The sequence below is a fragment of the Pseudophryne corroboree genome, chromosome 3, assembly GCF_028390025.1.
Source record: "Pseudophryne corroboree isolate aPseCor3 chromosome 3, aPseCor3.hap2, whole genome shotgun sequence".
Taxonomy (NCBI): Eukaryota; Metazoa; Chordata; class Amphibia; order Anura; family Myobatrachidae; genus Pseudophryne; species Pseudophryne corroboree.
The window spans coordinates 31,474,703-31,496,098 of record NC_086446.1 but is presented as its reverse complement, the minus strand read 5'-3'; the positions used below and the strand labels follow the sequence as shown (position 1 = coordinate 31,496,098).

General features: G+C 47.7%; 1 protein-coding gene across 1 annotated transcript in view; it reads right to left on the bottom strand.

The window, feature by feature from the left end:
- LOC135057105 (uncharacterized) overlaps positions 1 to 21,396 on the bottom strand; it is a 195,607-nt gene that overhangs the window by 76,079 nt on the left and 98,132 nt on the right. Inside the window, exons 15-17 of the mRNA XM_063963006.1 lie at positions 5,940 to 6,652; positions 3,676 to 4,359; positions 2,699 to 3,019 (exon numbers count right to left, since the gene is read on the bottom strand). Coding sequence (XP_063819076.1) covers positions 2,699 to 3,019; positions 3,676 to 4,359; positions 5,940 to 6,652 — 1,718 coding nt within the window. The remainder of the gene's footprint in view (positions 1 to 2,698; positions 3,020 to 3,675; positions 4,360 to 5,939; positions 6,653 to 21,396) is intronic.

The following is a 21,396-nucleotide window of genomic DNA, read 5'->3' as shown; positions in this document are numbered from 1 at the left end:
AAAGAAAGCTATACTGTAGCATGTTTACTGCAGATGTTTGGGTTGATTAAAAACAACATTGTTTTAATACAACATAGTTTAGCATAGTTTAATGTTAAAAAAGGAACTATATATGTGTAACAGGTGTTAAGGGGTAAAGTAAAGCAACGGAGTTTGCTGCTCTATGTGAGAAATGAATAATAAGGCCAGATGTGTGATCTATTGTTTCAAAGACAATAAAGTTTCTTTACTGATAGAAAGAGTTTATAGGAGTTTGAAAAATCTTTTGTGTTTAATATGTGTAATGTTGAGAGAGAAAAAAAAGTCATAATATGACAGGGAAGGTTTAAAGAATTAAGCATTATTAATCTACAAAAGAGACAGGAAAGGCAGAATTTGAATCATGGCATGGTCCAATCGTTGGTTCAATAGTGGTAGAATTACACCTAAGCCGCTGCTTAGTCTCTCTTCTATATAATTGTTTTGTTATTCTTTTTGGAATCCAGCAAAGATATATTATCCAGAGACTGATTCAAAACTACAAAATGATTTGACGGTTCAAATGTGTCACACAAATTATTTAAACAGTTACAAGAATATCAAAAGCTGCAAGAACCTTGGAAAGATATTTAACCAACACGAAAACACACAGTCCGGCACAGGACAAATCACAGAGAGTGGAGACGGTGTTATGGTGAGATGTTGCTTATGTTTCGGTTCCATTACAGATCGCATAGGATGGTCCTGGGCAAGTACCGCTGACTACTAATACAGCCGTTGCAAAGGCTGCAGAAGGAGGACACCTAGATCCATGAGCTTGCAATGAAATGAAAAGGTCAGAGACCAGAGCTTAAAGGAACCTAAAACAAAAAACAATTGTATGGAGATACAGAGACTGTTACTACCACAGAGTTGTATTTGAAAGAACCCTTCAGTCGAGATGGAGAGGATTATGATCATTGATAATAGACTATGTGCTTATAAGCTAATATCCTATAGAACTTTTTTTAAATTCAATATTTTTTATTGAGATTTTCAATTTTGCTTTAACACTTCACACATACAACACACAAACAGTGTCCACACCCAACATGTGTGGAGACAACAGTACATGTATGCAGTTTATAGTACATTTAGTAAACATTATTACCCATATAGCTTAGATTCACATAGCAACGGTGTCTTAGCTCAACACATCCTAAACATAATAGTTCCCTTGAGCTTATACACACATCAGAATTGTCGCATTATGTTACAAATATCATAGCAAGGCAAGACCGGCCGCGGAGACTCCCCGCCCACACAACATCCCATACTGACACCCTGGGAAGAACCCGAGTCTAGCTATATCTCTCTTTGTAATATTTAGAGTCCATCCATCTACCCCATATTGTGGACCATTTCTTCTCCACCTTCCTAGCCAGAAACACAAATCTTTCATGCGCAATTGTTTCATTGACCAAGGATATCCAAGCCCCAGATGTCGGGGCCTCACTGGCCAGCCATAGCCGGGCAATACAGACTCTAGCTAAAGCGCATAGGTTAATAACATATCGCCTACTAGGTGGGTCTAAGGCTTCCTCGTCCACAATCAACAATGTACAAAGCGCAGGAGTACACACGAAGGAGGGAATACCTGTGTCGCACAAGATCCGTATTACCGCCGTCCAAAACACAGACACGCCAGGACACACCCACAGTAAATGCCAGAAGTCGGCATCCACGGCTCCACATCTAGGGCATTGCGAGTTGTGAGCACCCCCGATATGTGCCAATCGCACCGGGGTCATATACACCCTGTGTAGAATGTACAGTTGTATTTGCTGATATCTAACAGAGGAAGTGGAGATCCGATGGGCCCCTATGGCAGTATTCCATGCATCATCTGATAGCAAGCCCACATCCGATTCCCACCTACCTCGAAGGGCCGTGAGAGGGTCACTGTGGTGCATTAGCAGGATACGACCATATATTCTAGAGACTAAGTGTCCCGAGTCTAGTGTTTGCAACATTGTTTTAACCGGGGAGTCAACTAAGACTGGAGGGCCATTTGGGAACTGGGCTGCCAGTGCATGTCTCAACCGTAGGAATTGAAAAAAGAACCCTGAGGGAATATTGTGTGCGTGTTGAAGTTGTTGGAAAGAATTAAGAATCCCATCACTATATATATGGCCCATAGATGTTACTCCCCATCTTCCCCAAACTTCTCGGACCTGAAGATGACTCAGTTCGGGTAACCCATATATGTTATCCAGAGGGGTGTCAGGGTCGACGCCATGGCCCCGCATCACCGAGTGCACCATTTTCCACACCAGGATGGCTTGCTTAATAAGTGGTATTGTGGACATTTTAACACTGCCACAGAGAAGTAGCTGTAATGGGGAGCCCCCCGGGTAGTCGTGATGCAACATCAGCGAATGCAAAGCCAGGGGATCGAGATCATTAACCCACTCCCAGACATGTATCAGTTGCGCCGCGTAGTAGTAGAAACGGAAATTGGGGAGGGCCAGACCCCCCATTTCACGTGTTCTGGTCATGGTATCTAGTTTTAAGCGTGCACGTTTACTGGCCCACACCAGGGAGGAAAGCAACCCGTCTATTTGTTTAAAAATCTTCTGTGGAATATAGACGGGTGATTACTGCAGGACATAGAGAAGCTTGGGCAGGAAGACCATTTTAACCATATTAACCCTCCCCGTGACTGTTAAGGGCAACTTACCCCACGCCTGCACCCGGCCGCGGAGATATACTATTTGAGGAGTAACATTGAGAAGAGAGAATTTTTGAGGGTCATTAGACACCCAAACACCCAAATATTTGAATGATTCCACCCACTTCAATGGAAGAACCATCAACGGGGAGGCAGGGACTTCGCCCTTAAGTGGGATGATAGAGGATTTCTCCCAGTTTATCAGTAAGCCAGAGTATCGCTCGAACCCATCAATAATTTCCAAGATCCTAGGCATAGACTCAGCATAGCGATCCACAAACATCAGGATGTCATCAGCGTATAGGGCCACTCTGTCCTCCCGAGCACCCACTTTAAGTCCATAAATACCCGTATCAGTTCTCAGAAGACATGCAAGGGGTTCAACGGCCATAGCAAACAGGGTAGGGGACAACCCTGTCGCGTGCCTCTAGACAAGGGAAAGGAGTGAGACACGAAACCATTGACCGCCACCCTTGCCGAGGGAGAGGAGTACATCAGTCGGACATATTTAATAAATTTCGGGCCTATGCCAAATCTTCGCATAACTTCCCATAAATATTCCCACTCCACAGAGTCAAAAGCCTTAGCGGCATCCAGCGAAACAACAATGGAGGAGGAAGGGTCCGCCCGGGGGATTTGTAGGTGGGTAAACAAACGTCTGAGATTAATGGAGGTCGATTTATTAGGCATAAATCCCGTCTGATCCGGGTGTATAATGTGGGAAATAACTGTATTTAGTCTACCAGCCAATATCTTAGCCAAAATTTTAATGTCAGTGGGTAGGAGGGATATAGGACGGTAGGACTCCACTTTCTTAGGATCCTTGTCAGGTTTAGGGAGAACCACAATCATTGCCTCCGCCATAGACGGGGGAAGAGAATCCTGTGTAAACATCTGGCCATATAACTCAAGTAGGTGGGGGACAAAAAAATCCAAGTTATGCTTATAAACCTCGGATGGTATTCCATCCAAGCCCGGGGCTTTACCACTAGGAGAGGCCTCAATCGTTGCTCTAACTTCATCGGGGGAAATGGGCGCCTCCAAAAGGTTGCAAGCCTCCCCGGACAAGGTGGGGAAGCAGACACCGTCTAAGTAATCATTTAATTGTGATGAGGTACAATCTAATTTAGATTCATATAAGCGACTATAGAAGGATACAAATTCAGCCGTCATCTGTGGAGTCTGGGTCAGGTGGACACCGTCAGCGCTCACAATCTCTACCACCACACTAGTAGGTCTGTCTCCCCGAGCCAGAGAGGCCAGATATGTCCCCGGCCTGTCCCCCGTTGCGTAAAAGGTATGGGATGAGAAAAGGAGTCTATGCTGAGTCTTTTCCATTAGGTAGTCTCTCCATTCCCTCTGAGCCGACAACCAGGCTGACCTGGAACTGATCAAGGAATCCTGCAAGTATTGTAGTTCTGCAGCGACAGTCCGGGCCTCCAACTCAGCCTCCCTTTTCCTATAGAAGGATTTGAGTTCAGACACCCGTTTAATCAAACTCCCCCGTAAAAAGGCCTTAAATGTGTCCCATAGGTTAGAGATAGACTGGTCGGTACTATTCAGCTCGAAGAACTCCCGCCATGCGGCCACCATTTCAGATCCTTCACCCATGTGAACGAGCCAAAATGGGTTAAATTTCCACACAGCTTGACCCCTATCACAATTAAAGTCTAAATTAAAGGTCAAGGGGGAGTGGTCTGATATACCTCTAGTCTCATATCTAATGTTACCGACGCGCGGAACCATGTCATTCGAGAGGAGGGCCAGGTCGATCCTAGAGAACGAAGAGTGGGAGTGTGAGAAACACGAGTATTGTTTAAGAGAAGGGTGTCTCAGTCTCCATGGATCGACCAGGCCCAATCCCGACACCACATTTGCAAACCCAGACCCCCCAGGACCCGCAGCAGACGGAGACCTGGATAGCCTATCCATGACCACGTCCAGCACATTATTGAAATCCCCCAGGCAGATAACAGACACCCCGGGGGATAAGGCCATGAACCCAGCAACCCTCTTAAGTACATCGGGAGAGTATGGAGGGGGCACATAGACTGCCAGCAGGAGGACAGGAACATAAAATAACCTACATTTCAAAAACACATATCTCCCCCAGGGATCCGTTTGTATAGATTCCATTACAAAAGGGACGGTCCGTTTAATAAGGACTGAGACCCCGCGTGAGGCGGACGTGTGCATAGAGTGGTATGCCCAACCCACCCAGGGCCTCTTCAGTGAGAGAATCTTACTACCTACCAAATGTGTTTCCATAAGGCAAACAATATCAGCGGCATAGTGTTTGAGCTGTCGGAGCACAAGAGACCTCTTAACTTTATCATTGAGCCCTCTCACATTCCACGATACCACCTTAATCCCCGTCATAGTACAGTAGAGGTATAATCAGTGTATCGCCCCGCGGCCGGTCAGCCCCGTCACATACAAATTCTGTAACCAGACACCATTGCTTATAATGCACAGTTGTAGACCATGTACTTGCACTACATACATTTCCGCTCAAAAAATAAACATAACCCATCCCCCTCCCCTTCCCCCCACCCTGTATACCACCCCCAACATGCAGCATACCTGGATCCCAAAACTGAGTGTTCATACCGAAAAATTAAAATAAACCAAACTGTATTGCACCATTGGCCAGTGCAAACACTCCTTAATCGGGGCTTAGTTGGTGCAACCACACCTCGATCGGGGCCAAGAATATAATGACTCTCGGGAAAATAGAGATAGCCTCCAGCCACCAACCACCCCCCCCCCCCCCCCCAAAAAAAAATGTAGGAGGGGAAATCATAGACATCCACCCCCTGGGTCCGGTCACACCCAAAATGAGCATACATTTATAACAAAGAGCCAATCATATCGACCCACAAACATAACCCCCCCCACCCCCCAGAAACAACAGGAGATGATATAAATCCGATAGCCTACCCGAAACATCAACGTAGGCAAACGAGTAGTCACATGCCCAGTCTAACCTGTGAGATCAGAGTAAAATAACTGGGATACAGAGGACAATGACCACAGAATATCACCCCCGCAGCCTATCACCACACATTAATTAACACGCATGTGCAGCCCACATAGTAAATAACAAGAGAAGCACACAAGGAGAGAGAGAAAAAAAAAAAACAAATACAGCAAACAGGATAAAGTCAGCGTCAGGGGTAGTTGGAGACTCAGGGGTCTGCAAGGGCACGCCTCGCTGGGAATCGTCTATCCAGCCACGCCGCGGCCTCACGAGGAGTTGTGAAAAACTTTGTTTCCCCATCAGCCACCACTCGCAATCTAGATGGGAAGAGCATGGCATACGGCAGGTCAAGTTCACGGAGCCTCCTCTTAACAGACAGGAACTGAGCCCTATCCTTTTGTACATCCACGGCAAAGTCCGGGAAAACCGATATGGGCGATCCGTTCCATTTCAAAGGTCCTTTGGTGCGGGCCAGCCTTAGAACTGTGTCGCGGTCTCGGAAATGAAGGAACTTAGCAATAAAGGTGCGAGGTGGAGCCCCCGGAGGCAGTGGGCGCATCGGAACTCTATGGGCCCGTTCAACGGTAAAATAAGGCGAGAATTCCTCAGTCCCAAAAGCATCCCGGAGCCACTTTACAAGAAATTCTTCACGAGTTGAGCCCTCTTCCTTTTCCGGCAGGCCAACGAAACGGACATTATTGCGCCGCAAGCGCCCCTCCATATCCGTCAGTTTTTTGCGCACCTCAGTCATTTGGGATTCCAAAGCATCAGTGCGACGACCCAGCGGCCCGACGGAGTCTTCAACATTGGATATATGGGTCTCAGCCTCTCCCACTCTCTCTCTCACTCGTTGAAGGTCTTGATGGATAATGGAGAGATCAGACTGCACTTGCCCAATCTTGTCTGCCAGACGTGCCTCACTGGCAGTCACCGCCTCTAATACTCTCTGCAGAGCAGCATCCGGATGATCCGAGGAAGCGGAACTATACGCAGGAGATGGTGGTGCTGTTTCAGAACCGGCGCTCTCACCCCCCCGCCGCTGAGAGCCAGGATTCCGGACAAACTTATCCATTGCGCCCGCCGCCGCATTACTTTGGCGGCCGCGCGCACCATTTTAGACAACACGGTGTCGCTCTACTCAGCCGACCAGGTATATCAAAGCAAATATAGGCAAGCAGGAGGGGGGCGCCCACGCCGACACCCCACAGAAAGGCCAGTGGGTTCAAGGCAGGGTATAAATATATACAGCTAAGCAGCAGGGCCAGAGCCTCCTGATATAATGCAAAGTGACCGCCTGATGGAGCAGGGAATTAGGCAATGTCCCCCCTAATCAGAGCTGTGCGGTAAAGATAAACAGCCCCCAATGTTGACCTCCAGGCAAGGTGAGATCCGGAACGGTCAGCTAGAGATGTGCAGCAGGAGGAGAAGGGGGAAGGGTACAGACCGCCAGCCAGCTCAGTTAGGCCCCCACAGATTAACAATCCGCCCCGTATTAGTAGGTACCGATTTTCAGTCAGGATGGGAGGATGCAGCAGCAGATGGTCAGATCAGTGGACGCAGCGGCCGGCAGCCGAATATGGGCAGGATGAACTTCCAGGCTCCCCAGAGTGTCCAGGCGATACAGCGCCCCAGCCCCGCTCAAAAGTCCCGGACGGCTGCAGCGGGCGGGGAGAGATCGCGGGAGCCGCACTTCCGGTCCCCCGGGCCCGCGGCGGTGCAGGATGGTGCAGGCAGCCTCAGACGTGCTCCGGGTCCTCCCAGCAGGCACACAGGGTGTCAGTCAAGCTCCCCTCGCTCCCCTCCTCAGAGACGCGGGCGGCGGTGGAGAGCCGGAGCCGAACTTCCGGCCCTCCGGGCGGCACAGATACGTGGCGGTGCAGGGCGCAAAGTGCTCCAGGCGCCACAGTCTCGTCTCGGGTCCCTCAGCAGGCACACAGGGGCGGCAGACGAGCTTTCCTACTCCCCACCACAGAGACGCGGGTGGCGGCGGTGAGCGGGAGCCGAACTTCCGGTCGGAGGTGAGCGCGAGGCGGCAGCTCCAGCGCCGAGCAGGGCCCGCCGGGTAGATAGGGCTGCAGGAGCCAGAGGGACAACGGGATCCGGCCCAAATTCACACCAGGGGGGCAGGAAGCATTCATGCAACGTTGACCCCAAGATCAGACCCAGGGGGGGAGTCCAGGATAATGTTTCAGGATATATTGGCTGGAGAGCTGCACAGTACAAGTGCTACTCCATGCCCGTCCAGGCCACGCCCCATCCTATAGAACTTTTAACATTTCTGAAAGTATACTGGGAGCGATGTTATTTATAACAGCATTAAGACTGACTTGATTTTTTTTGAAGAGAGAGCGAGCAGACGTGTGGTGTAGGTATGAGTACTCATCCATTATTGTGGATGGGAATTATTTCAATAAGACCCTTCCTTCCTCTTTTCTAAGCAGGAAATCCAGAGAGATTTATGACCGGTGTAACGAACACCCTTAAAAAAACGTGGTTGTGAGTATTGTACTCCACTTGAAGAGAGATGTATAGATGTATGGATAATTTAATAATTTAAGATATTATTCTGAGGAGTATCCAGTCCAGCAATACCATTAATTGTTGGAAAGATTTTGGGTACTGCTGCTATATAAATTGTATTGCAAGTTATTATTATAACTGTTAGATATGTATACATAGACATCAGCATTGTATAGTAGCAGGCCAAAGTTCTCTATGTAAGGTACATTTGATGCGATTACCAAAACTTTATAGAGTTGTGATAACAGTGAAACAGGTACATGTGTATAGATACAACAGTATCTCAAGATAAAACCACTGGTGATAATATCAGCTACACATATCGGGTGTATGTCAGTTAGTGGAAATAAAATAGGTCAATAATACAGGAAAAATTAACTTATGCAAATAGGAAAGATTGATTTAAGGGAATGTGAAAGGATTGTTACAATATACTAACCTAATGTTTCTAGATGTGCTAGATATAATGAGTTAGGTATATAAATAGTAATGGTTACATAGGATGTTCATTAACGTTTATGATTTAGTAAATGTATTTTACCAGGAGTAGATTCAAAGGTTAAAGAAGATATACATAACGGGGAATGTTAGTTGTCACTATGTCCTTAGGATATGATATATAATTAGTTACCTATTAATTCTAAAGATGTTTGTTATTTAAGAAGATTGATTTAGCAATTTTATACAAAAACACATAATAACTTAAGAAAAGTTCTCTTGCAGAATGAACTATTCCTAAAAAGAGTAATTGACTCAGTAATCAGGAAACATGTTCCTGCCACCAGAGCATCAATAAAACCTCGAATTGGTAAAGGTGGCTAATAAGTTCTCCTATGGCTAATGAAGTCGTGTGATTAATCAACTGGGAGTTGACGTTTTATTTCATTTAAGTTATTGATAACATGATTGAACTTTATGATAGGATATTCCAGACCTGTGGACATTTGTGATGATTCCAGGACATTGGACATGAACTATTACGATACCACATTGCTCTACATTCTTTAATACCACAAATTGGGGGATATTGTTGATTTCCGGAAACAGCACTTTGAGCTCACTGCTGTGCTTATTTGACCAAAGACATTACGGATCCTGATACGTGTATTGCCAAGTATATAAAGGAGGCCCATGATATAAAAGAAGAACTTTAACAAAGACATTATGATATGGACTGGAAAGGATAAATGTTTAAATCCTAGTATTCAATTTTGAGGATTAGGAAAATGTTTTTTAAGTATATTGTATGTGATTGTATGTGATGATGTACTCTGTGATGAGGGTTATTCTTTGGTGACCCCGATGTGATTATAGCCATTCTTTTGATGTTCACTGCCTACAGGTGCGGCCTATGTTGTATTTAGAAGGCTACTGTCAGACGCAGTATAGTAATACTACATGAAATGATTATTAGCGAACTATACGTTCCCAGAAATTCTCCTGAGATGACAGGGCACATGGATAATGTCCCTGATCAAAGGGTGGAGCTGTCGAATACTGTGACAGAGACAACCTGCTGAAGGCCTAACAGCTATATATATGTACGTATATTATGCATACACCTAATCACAATATCAAAGGTGATCTCATATTCACTAGTATAGTATAAAGCATAAGAGAATCCATTTTTTCTCTGACGTCCTAAGTGGATGCTGCGACTCTGTAAGGACCATGGGGAATAGCGGCTCCGCAGGAGACTGGGCACAACTAAAAGAAAGCTTTTGGTCTAACTGGTGTGCACTGGCTCCTCCCTCTATGACCCTCCACCAGACCTCAGTTAGAATCTTGTGCCCGGCTGAGCTGGATGCACACTAGGGGCTCTCCTGAGCTCCTAGAAAAGAAAGTATATTTTAGGTTTTTTATTTTCAGTGAGATCTGCTGGCAACAGACTCACTGCTACGAGGGACTAAGGGGAGAAGAAGCGAACCTACCTGCTTGCAGCTAGCTTGGGCTTCTTAGGCTACTGGACACCATTAGCTCCAGAGGGATCGAACACAGGGCCCGACCTCGATCGTCCGGAGCCGCGCCGCCGTCCCCCTTACAGAGCCAGAAGCATGAAGATGGTCCTGAAAATCGGCGGCAGAAGACTTCGGTCTTCAACAAGGTAGCGCACAGCACTGCAGCTGTGCGCCATTGCTCCTCATGCACACCTCACACTCCGGTCACTGATGGGTGCAGGGCGCTGGGGGGGCGCCCTGAGCAGCAATATTAACACCTTGGCTGGCAAATAATCACAATATATAGTCCCAGAGGCTATATATGTGAAAAATACCCCTGCCAGGATCCATAAAAAAACGGGAGAAAGTCTGCCGAAAAAGGGGCGGGGCTATCTCCCTCAGCACACTGGCGCCATTTTTCCCTCACAGCTCCGCTGGAAGGATCGCTCCCAGGCTCTCCCCTGCAGTTTCAAGACTACTAAGGGTAAAAAAGAGAGGGGGGGCACTAAATTTAGGCGCAGCAGTATATATATAAGCAGCTATAAGGGAAAAACACTCAGTTATAGTGTTCATCCCTGTGTTATATAGCGCTCTGGTGTGTGCTGGCATACTCTCTGTCTCCCCAAAGGGCTTTGTGGGGTCCTGTCCTCTGTCAGAGCATTCCCTGTGTGTGTGCGGTGTGTCGGTACGGCTGTGTCGACATGTTTGATGAGGAGGCTTATGTGGAGGCGGAGCAGATGCCGATAAATGTGATGTCACCCCCTGCGGGGCCGACACCTGAGTGGATAGTTATGTGGAAGGAATTACGCGACAGTGTCGACTCCTTACATAAAAGGTTTGACGACATACCAAATATGGGACAGCCGGCTTCTCAGCCTGTGCCTGCCCAGGCGTCTCAAAAGCCATCAGGGGCTCTAAAACGCCCGCTACCTCAGATGGCAGACACAGATGTCGACACGGATACTGACTCCAGTGTCGACGACGATTAGACTAATGTAACTTCCAATAGGGCCACACGTTACATGATTGAGGCTATGAAAAATGTGTTGCACATTTCTGATGTTACCCCAGGAACCACAAAAAAGGATATTATGTTTGGAGAGAAAAAACTACCAGTAGTTTTTCCTCCATCTGAGGAATTAAATGAAGTGTGTGAAGAAGCGTGGGCTTCCCCCGATAAGAAACTGGTCATTTCTAAAAGGTTACTAATGACGTACCCTTTCCCGCCAGAGGATAGGTCACGTTGGGAAACATCCCCTAGGGTGGATAAAGCGCTCACATGCTTGTCAAAGAAGGTGGCACTACCGGATACGGCCGCCCTAAAGGAGCCTGCTGATAGGAAGCAGGAGGCTATCCTGAAGTCTGTATATACACACACAGGTATTATACTGAGACCAGCTATTGCTTCAGCATGGATGTGCAGTGCTGCAGCTGCGTGGTCAGATTCCCTGTCGGAAAATATTGATACCCTAGACAGGGACACTATATTGCTAACCGTAGAGCATATTAAAGACGCAGTCTTATACATGAGAGATGCACAGAGGTATAATTGCCGGCTGGCATCTAAAATAAGTGCAATGTCCATTTCTGCCAGGAGAGGGTTATGGCCTCGGCAGTGGACAGGTGATGCAGATTCTAAAAGGCACATGGAAGTTTTGCCTTATAAGGGTGAGGAGTTGTTCGGGGATGGTCTCTCGGACCTCGTTTCCACAGCAACAGCTGGGAAGTCTGCATTTTTACCCCATGTTCCCTCACAACCAAAGAAAGCACCGTATTATCAGGTAAGTCCTTTCGGCCCCATAAGGGCAAGCGGGTTAAAGGCGCGTCCTTTCTGCCCAGAGGCAGAGGTAGAGGGAAAAAGCTGCAACATACAGCCAGTTCCCAAGAGCAAAAGTCCTCCCCCGCTTCCTCCAAGTCCGCTGCATGACGCTGGGCGGAGCCAGGTACGGTGGGGGCCCGTCTCAAAAACTTCAGCAATCAGTGGGCTCGCTCACGGGTGGATCCCTGGATCCTTCAAGTAGTATCTCAGGGGTACAAGCTGGAATTCGAGACGTCTCCCCCCGCCGTTTCCTCAAATCTGCCTTGCAAACAACTCCCTCAGGTAGGGAGGCAGTGCTAGAGGCAATTCACAAGCTGTATTCCCAGCAGGTGATAGTCAAGGTGCCCCTCCTTCAACAAGGACGGGGTTACTATTCCACAATGTTTGTGGTACCGAAAGCGGACGGTTCGGTGAGACCCATTTTAAATTTGAAATCCTTTAACACATATATAAAAAAATTCAAGTTCAAGATGGAATCGCTCAGGGCGGTTATTGCAAGACTGGACGAGGGGGATTACATGGTATCACTGGACATCAAGGATGCTTACCTGCATGTCCCCATTTACCATCCTCACCAGGAGTACCTCAGATTTGTGGTACAGGATTGTCATTACCAATTCCAGACGTTGCCGTTTGGTCTATCCACGGCACCGAGGGTATTTACCAAGGTAATGGCCGAAATGATGATACTCCTTCGAAAAAAGGGAGTTTTAATTATCCCGTACTTGGACGATCTCCTGATAAAGGCGAGGTCCAGGGAGCAGTTGTTGGTTGGGGTAGCACTATCTCGGGAGGTGCTACAACAGCACGGTTGGATTCTAAATATTCCAAAGTCACAGCTGGACCCTACGACACGTCTACTGTTCCTGGGGATGGTTCTGGACACAGAACAGAAAAAAGTGTTTCTCCCGGAGGAGAAGGCCAAGGAGCTGTCATCTCTAGTCAGAGGCCTCCTAAAACCAAAACAGGTGTCGGTGCATCACTGCACGCGAGTCCTGGGAAAAATGGTAGCTTCCTACGAAGCAATTCCATTCGGCAGGTTCCATGCAAGAACTTTTCAGTGGGACCTGTTGGACAAGTGGTCCGCATCGCATCTTCAGATGCATCGGCTGATAACCCTGTCTCCAAGGACCAGGGTGTCTCTGCTGTGATGGCTGCAGAGTGCTCATCTTCTAGAGGGCCGCAGATTCGGCATACAGGACTGGGTCCGGGTGACCACGGATGCCAGCCTTCGAGGCTGGAGGGCAGTCACACAGGGAAGAAACTTCCAAGGACTATGGTCAAGTCAGGAGACTTCCCTACACATAAATATTCTGGAACTGAGGGCCATTTTCAATGCCCTGAGTCAGGCAAAACCCCTGCTTCAAAACCAGCCGGTACTGATCCAGTCAGACAACATCACGGCAGTCGCCCATGTAAACCGACAGGGCGGCACAAGAAGCAGGACGGCGATGGCAGAAGCCACAAGGATTCTCCGATGGGCGGAAAATCACGTGTTAGCACTGTCAGCAGTGTTCATTCCGGGAGTGGACAACTGGGAAGCAGACTTCCTCAGCAGGCACGACCTCCACCCGGGAGAGTGGGGACTTCATCCAGAAGTCTTCCAACTGATTGTAAACCGTTGGGAAAGGCCACAGGTGGACATGATGGCGTCCCGCCTAAACAAAAAGCTAGAAAGATATTGCGCCAGGTCAAGAGACCCTCAGGCGATAGCTGTGGACGCTCTAGTGACACCGTGGGTGTACCGGTCGGTTTATGTGTTCCCTCCTCTTCCTCTCATACCCAAGGTACTGAGGATAATACGGAGAAGAGGAGTAAGAACTATACTCATTGTTCCGGATTGGCCAAGAAGAGCTTGGTACCCGGAACTTCAAGAAATGATCTCAGAAGACCCATGGCCTCTGCCGCTCAGACAGGACCTGCTGCAGCAGGGGCCCTGTCTGTTCCAAGACTTACCGCGGCTGCGTTTGACGGCATGGCGGTTGAACACCGGATCCTGAAGGAAAAGGGCATTCCGGAGGAAGTCATTCCTACGCTGATTAAAGCTAGGAAAGAAGTGACCGCAAACCATTATCACCGCATTTGGCGAAAATATGTTGCGTGGTGTGAGGCCAGGAAGGCCCCAATGGAGGAATTTCAGCTGGGCCGTTTTCTGCACTTCCTACAGTCAGGGGTGACTATGGGCCTAAAATTGGGTTCCATTAAGGTCCAGATTTCAGCTCTATCGATTTTCTTCCAGAGAGAACTGGCTTCACTACCTGAAGTTCAGACTTTTGTTAAGGGAGTGCTGCATATTCAGCCCCCTTTTGTGCCTCCAGTGGCACCTTGGGATCTCAACGTGGTGTTGGATTTCCTAAAGTCACATTGGTTTGAGCCACTTAAAACCTTGGAATTGAAATATCTCACGTGGAAAGTGGTCATGTTGTTGGCCTTGGCTTCGGCCAGGCGTGTTTCAGAATCGGCGGCTTTGTCATGTAAAAGCCCTTATCTGATTTTCCATATGGATAGGGCAGAATTGAGGACTCGTCCCCAGTTTCTCCCTAAGGTGGTATCAGCCTTTCATTTGAACCAACCTATCGTGGTGCCTGCGGCTACTAAAGACTTGGAGGCTTCCAAGTTGTTGGACGTAGTCAGGGCTCTGAAAATTTATGTTTCCAGGACAGCTGGAGTCAGAAGACTGACTCGCTATTTATCCTGCATGCGCCCAACAAGTTGGGTGCACCTGATTCAAAGCAGACTATTGCTCGCTGGATCTGTAGTACGATTCAGCTTGCACATTCTGCGGCTGGACTGCCGCATCCTAAATCAGTGAAAGCCCATTCCACGAGGAAGGTGGGCTCTTCTTGGGCGGCTGCCCGAGGGGTCTCGGCTCTACAACTTTGCCGAGCAGCTACTTGGTCGGGGTCAAACACATTTGCTAAATTCTACAAATTTGACACTCTGGCTGAGGAGGACCTAGAGTTTGCCCATTCGGTGCTGCAGAGTCATCCGCACTCTCCCGCCCGTTTGGGAGCTTTGGTATAATCCCCATGGTCCTTACGGAGTCCCAGCATCCACTTAGGACGTCAGAGAAAATTAGATTTTACTCACCGGTAAATCTATTTCTCGTAGTCCGTAGTGGATGCTAGGCGCCCATCCCAAGTGCGGATTGTCTGCAATACTTGTATATAGTTATTGTTTAACTAAAGGGTTATTGTTGAGAGGCTCAGTTATTGTTCATACTGTTAACTGGGTATAGTATCACGAGTTATACGGTGTGATTGGTGTGGCTGGTATGAGTCTTACCCGATATTCAAAATCCTTCCTTATTGTGTCAGCTCTTCCGGGCACAGTATCCTAACTGAGGTCTGGAGGAGGGTCATAGAGGGAGGAGCCAGTGCACACCAGTTAGACCAAAAGCTTTCTTTTAGTTGTGCCCAGTCTCCTGCGGAGCCGCTATTCCCCATGGTCCTTACGGAGTCCCAGCATCCACTACGGACTACGAGAAATAGATTTACCGGTGAGTAAAATCTTATTGTTTCTAGCTAGATGATACAGCAGATTCATTTGTATTTAATTTGAACTCTATACAAAGTACAATAACAACTTTGTTGGCTAAGTATTAATTCCACATACGCACATCCGAAAAGCTCATAGAGTCCAGCTTAATTCCTAATATGGACACATAGTTGAAGATCACGAGTATCTTTTAGTTTTCTTTGCCAATTGTCGAGGAATCCTCATCCTCCGAAGAGTCTCATCTGAAATGTGTAGGCTGTGAAGATGTTGTTTCATGTCTGTGTGATTTACTTTCCACAGGCCTTTGAGCCTGTTTTTGTTTAAAGGCTGCAGATTCCTGGACTGGATAAACCCGAGGGGAATGTTGAATGTAAGGGTTAACAGGGTAACCTATCCCTGATATAGGAGCTGGCATTATCCGCTCAGCTATATTGGAAAATGTCTGTGCCAAAGAAGCCCATGGGGTTCAACTTGAACCTGTTCCTGTCTTGGATTATTCAGGAGGCTTTGGGAAAGCTAAAACAGTTTGCACATAGGGGCTAATTCTGAGTTGATCGCAGCAGCAAGTTTGTTAGCAATTGGGCAAAACCATGTGCACTGCAGGGGGGGGGGGGCAGATATAACATTTGCAGAGAGAGTTAGATTTGGGTGGGTTATTTTGTTTCTGTGCAGGGTAAATACTGGCTGCTTTATTTTTACACTGCAATTTAGATTTCAGTTTGAATACACCCCACCTAAATCTAACTCTCTCTGCACATGTTATATCTGTTTCCCCTGCAGAGCACATGGTTTTGCCCAACTGCTAACAAATTTGCTGCTGCAATCAACTCGGAATTAGGCCCATAATCCATTTTGAACCAGATCCTGAGAGGTTAACCCAGCTTTGCAAGACAAACATGAAATAAGTGTTGGTGCTGCTGTTGAGAGTGTATCCTCCTCACTCTTGCCGCTCTTAGACACGATAAACAAATCACACACCTGTACAGTGTTAACTACACAATTTGTGACTGAGATCACTTTAAAACTTGTTAAAGTGACTTACATTCCGATCCCTCCCTGCCTTGCACCAGCATTGAGAATCGGTATATACATAGAAACTGACAGAGATAATAAAGTCAGCAATCACACTAGCAATCAGCCACAAGTTATACATTAGTATAATAAGCAATATGAGCACATATTCAACTACAGATACATTTCAAATATGTAGGAGAAACATATTACTGCATTACCTTATATAGGACTTTAAACGTATTCAGTCGCACAGTGAAAGAAACAGCAGCAATAGTTTACAGACTCATATGCATCAGGCACTTATCCAACTACTCGTACTTAATGGTAGGTAGAGACTTAGGGCCTAATTCAGACCTGATCGCTCGCTAGGGGTTTTTTGCACTGCTGCGAGCAGATAGTCGCCGCCCATAGGGGAGTGTATTTTTTGCTTTGCAAGTGTGCGATCGCATGTGCACCCGAGTGGTACAAACTGAAATCTAAATTGCAGTGTAAAAATAAAGCAGCCAGTATTTACCCTGCACAGAAACAAAATAACCCACCCAAATCTAACTCTCTCTGCAAGTGTATATAACTGCCCCACCTGTAGTGCACATGGGGGGTCATTCCGAGTTGTTCGCTCGTTGCCGATTTTCGCAACGCTGCGAATAGGTGGAAAATGCGCATGCTCATGGTACGCAGAGCGTATGCGCTTAGTAATTTAACTAAGAACTTAGTAGATTTACACAAGCTCGAGCTATGTTTTTTCAACGCTCGAGTGATCGTAGTGTGATTGACAGGAAGTGGGTGTTTCTGGGCGGCAACTCAGCGTTTTCACGGCGTTTGCTAAAAAACGCAGGCGTGCCAAGGAAAAACGCGGGAGTGTCTGGAGAAACGGGGGAGTGGCTGGCTGAACACAGGGCGCGTTTGTGATGTCAAACCAGGAACGAAACTGACTGAACTGATCGCAATCTGAGTAGGTCCGGAGCTACTCAGAAACTGCTAAGAATTATGTAGTAGCAAATCTGCTAATCTTTCGTTCGCTATTCTGCTAAACTAAGATACACTCCCAGAGGGCGGCGGCCTAGCGTGTGCAATGCTGCTAAAAGCAGCTAACGAGCGAACAACTCGGAATGAGGGCCATGGTTTTGCCGAACTAACAAATTTGCTGCTGCGATCAACTCTGAATTACCCCCTTAGTGCTGTATCACCTTGCTCAGGAGAGTGGGATACAGAGAGACTTCACCCCGCTTCCAGGATCGATCAATACGTTAGTAAATGCTGAGTGGATCCAGATGATAATAGTGTACACAAATGCCCAGTGAACCTACAATGAACACAGACGCCCAAGTGAACACCGACGCACCAGTTACACAGCCGCCTATGCTGCGACTGTGTCCTTTAGATACACAGTGTCTCAGATGGAAGCGGGATTCAGTTCATGGCAGGAAACTTGGAGGAAACTGGTCATGAACTAGGGGGGGAGGGATTACCAGGGGAGCGTCTTACTCCCCACTGCTGACATCAACCCCAGGGATTGCGACCTCACACTAATCCCTGGAGCCAAGCACTGGAGCACCCGCGTCAATGACTGTTCGGTCGTCTCCTTCTTGAAAACAGTGCGGCTGTTTAAAAATAAATTAAATAAGTTTATGGCTGCCAAAATCAGCAGCCCAAAGATCGTGGTCTGACTCCTACCGCACCAACAAAAAAACGGAATTGCCTGAGCCAGGAGGCGGGGATATAGGGGACTGTCCCATTACATTCTGGGAGGCCGAAAGGTTTTGATCATTTGTGCCAATCCACTGATGCTACCTAATATCCCAATGTATATCTTGTGGATAATCTGTGGACCCTGCAGGAGAAATCTTATTAGGAAAAACCACCATAAAGAAATTGGTAAATGTAACAAAATGGGCATGATGAATACATATTACATGTAAAGAGTTGTGATCTAATGGGATGTAGGTAATATCCCGGCGCACAGCATTCCAACGATCAGAGTCCAGACAGCAGAATCATGATGGATCCCTGCGGTATTGGGGTTAGGCACTAGGAAGAGAGAAAGGGTTAGGTACTGAGGGGAGGGTTAGGCACTAGGGGGCGTATAGTGTTAGGCACCAGGGGGAGGGTAAGGGTTAGGTACTGGGGGGAGGGTTAGGCACTAGGAAGAGGGTACGGGTTAGGTACTGGGGGAGGGTTAGGCTTAGGTACTAGGGAGAGGGTAAGGGTTAGGTCCTGGATAGAGTTATGCTTAGCCACTAGGGGGAGGGATAGGGTTAGGTACTGGGGGAAGGGTTAGGCACTAGGGGGAGGGTTAGGCTTAGGGAGAGGTTAAAGTACTAGATGGTTAGGCAGAGGGTAAGGGTTATTTACTGGAGGGTTATGCTTAGACACTAGGGGGAGGGATAGGGTTAGGCACTAGGGGGAGGGATAGTGTTAGGTACCATGGGGAGGGGTAGGTACTGGGGGAGGGTTAGGATTAGGCACTGGGGGGATGGTAAGGGTTAGGCACTATGGGGAGGGATGTTAGGCACTGGGGAAGGGTAAGGGTTTGCTGCAGGAGGGGACAGTTAGGGTTAGACTGTGGGAAGGGTAAAGGTACTAGAGGGAAGAATAAGAATTCTTTATTGTCATTAACAAGACAAGACATGAAATTTTCCAATAAACATCCTGCACAATAAAGTCTTACTTATAAATGATCTCATTTCGTTAAGCCGTTTAGTGCACGTATAGCTGTTGGAAAAAAACTATTAAGCATACGTTTTGTATGCATACGTACACTTCTAAAGCGTTTTTGTGATGGTAATCTCTCAAAAACGGAGTAATTTTGATGACTAGAATCTGCCAATATGTTTCTAGCTCTTTTTAACACTCTCTTCATAAAGATCATGTATACATGGAAGGGACACACCAATGACCCTGCCTACAGTTCTGGCCACACGTTCCAAGGAGGGTTAGGTACTAGGGGGAGGGGGAGGCACTAGGGTAAGGGTTAGGCGCTAGAGGAGGGTAAAGTTTAGGCACTAATGGGATGGTTAGGTTTAGGCACTAGGGAGGAGGGCTGGGTACTGGGGGGAGGTTTATGCTTAGGCACTAGTGGAAGGGTAAGGGTTAGGCACAGGCACCAGGGGTAGGCTAAGGGTTAGGCACTGAGGGGAGGGTTAGGCTTAGGCACCGGGGGGAGGGTAAGGGTTAGGCACTAGGGGAAGGGTAAGGGTTAGGCACTATGGGGAGGGTAAACTTTAGGCGCTAATGGGATGGTTAATTTTAGGCAGTAGGAGGGTAAGGGTTAGGCCAGTGGTTTCCAAACTTTTTTGAATTGCGGCGCCCTAGAATATCAGAATTTCTCTAACGTCCTAGTGGATGCTGGGGACTCCGTAAGGACCATGGGGAATAGACGGGCTCCGCAGGAGACATGGGCACTTTAAGAAAGAATTTGGATTCTGGTGTGCTCTGGCTCCTCCCTCTATGTCCCTCCTCCAGACCTCAGTTTGAATCTGTGCCCGGACGAGCTGGGTGCTACTTAGTGAGCTCTCCTGAGCTTGCTATAAGAAAGTATTTTGTTAGGTTTTTTATTTTCAGGGAGATCTGCTGGCAACAGGCTCTCTGCATCGTGGGACAGAGGGGAGAGAAGCAGCCCTACTCTCTGCAGATAGGTCCTGCTTCTTAGGCTACTGGACACCATTAGCTCCAGAGGGATCGTACACAGGATCTCACCCTTTGTCGTCCGATCCCGGAGCCGCGCCGCCGCCCCCCTCGCAGAGCCGGAAGACAGAAGCCGGGAAGAAGCAAGAAGACTTCGAAATCGGCGGCAGAAGACTCCAGTCTTCACTGAGGTAGCGCACAGCACTGCAGCTGTGCGCCATTGCTCCCACATTAAACCCACATACTCCGGTCACTGTAGGGTGCAGGGCGCAGGGGGGGGCGCCCTGGGCAGCAATTAGGACTTCTTGGCAAAAGTCAGACATATATACAGTTGGGCACTGTATATATGTATGAGCCCCCGCCATAATTTTGTACAGAAACGCGGGACAGAAGCCCGCTGCTGAGGGAAGCGGGGCTTCTTCCTCAGCACTCACCACCGCCATTTTCTCTGCACAGCTATGCTGAGAGGAAGCTCCCCAGGCTCTCCCCTGCAGATTCACGGTAGAAGAGGGTAAAAAGAGAGGGGGGGGCACATAAATTAGGAGCAAAAACATAATATACAGCAGCTACTGGGTTAACACTAAGTTACTGTGTGATTCCTGGGACATATAGCGCTGGGGTGTGTGCTGGCATACTCTCTCTCTGTCTCTCCAAAGGGCCTTGTGGGGGAACTGTCTTCAAATAGAGCATCCCCTGTGTGTGTGGTGTGTCGGTACGCTTGTGTCGACATGTTTGATGAGGAAGGCTATGTGGAAGCAGAGCGGGAACAAATGAATGTGGTGTCTCCGCCGACGGCGCCAACACCTGATTGGATGGATATGTGGAAGGTTTTAAATGATAAGGTTAATTCCTTGCATAAAAGGTTGGATAAAGCTGAAGCCTTGGGACAGTCAGGGTCTCAGCCCATGCCTGATCCTATGTCGCAGAGGCCGTCAGGGTCTCAGAAGCACCCACTATCCCAAATTGTTGACACAGATACCGACATGGATTCTGACTCCAGTGTCGATGGCGATGATGCAAAGTTACAGCCTAAATTGGCTAAAGCCATCCGTTATATGATTATAGCAATGAAGGATGTGTTGCACATCACAGAGGAAACCCCAGTCCCTGACAAGAGGGTTCATATGTATGGGGAAAAAAGGCATGAGGTGACTTTTCCCCCTTCACATGAGTTAAATGAGTTATGTGAAAAGGCTTGGGAATCTCCAGATAAAAAACTGCAGATTTCCAAGAGGATGCTTATGGCGTATCCCTTCCTGCCGACGGACAGGTTACGCTGGGAATCCTCCCCTAGGGTGGACAAAGCTTTAATACG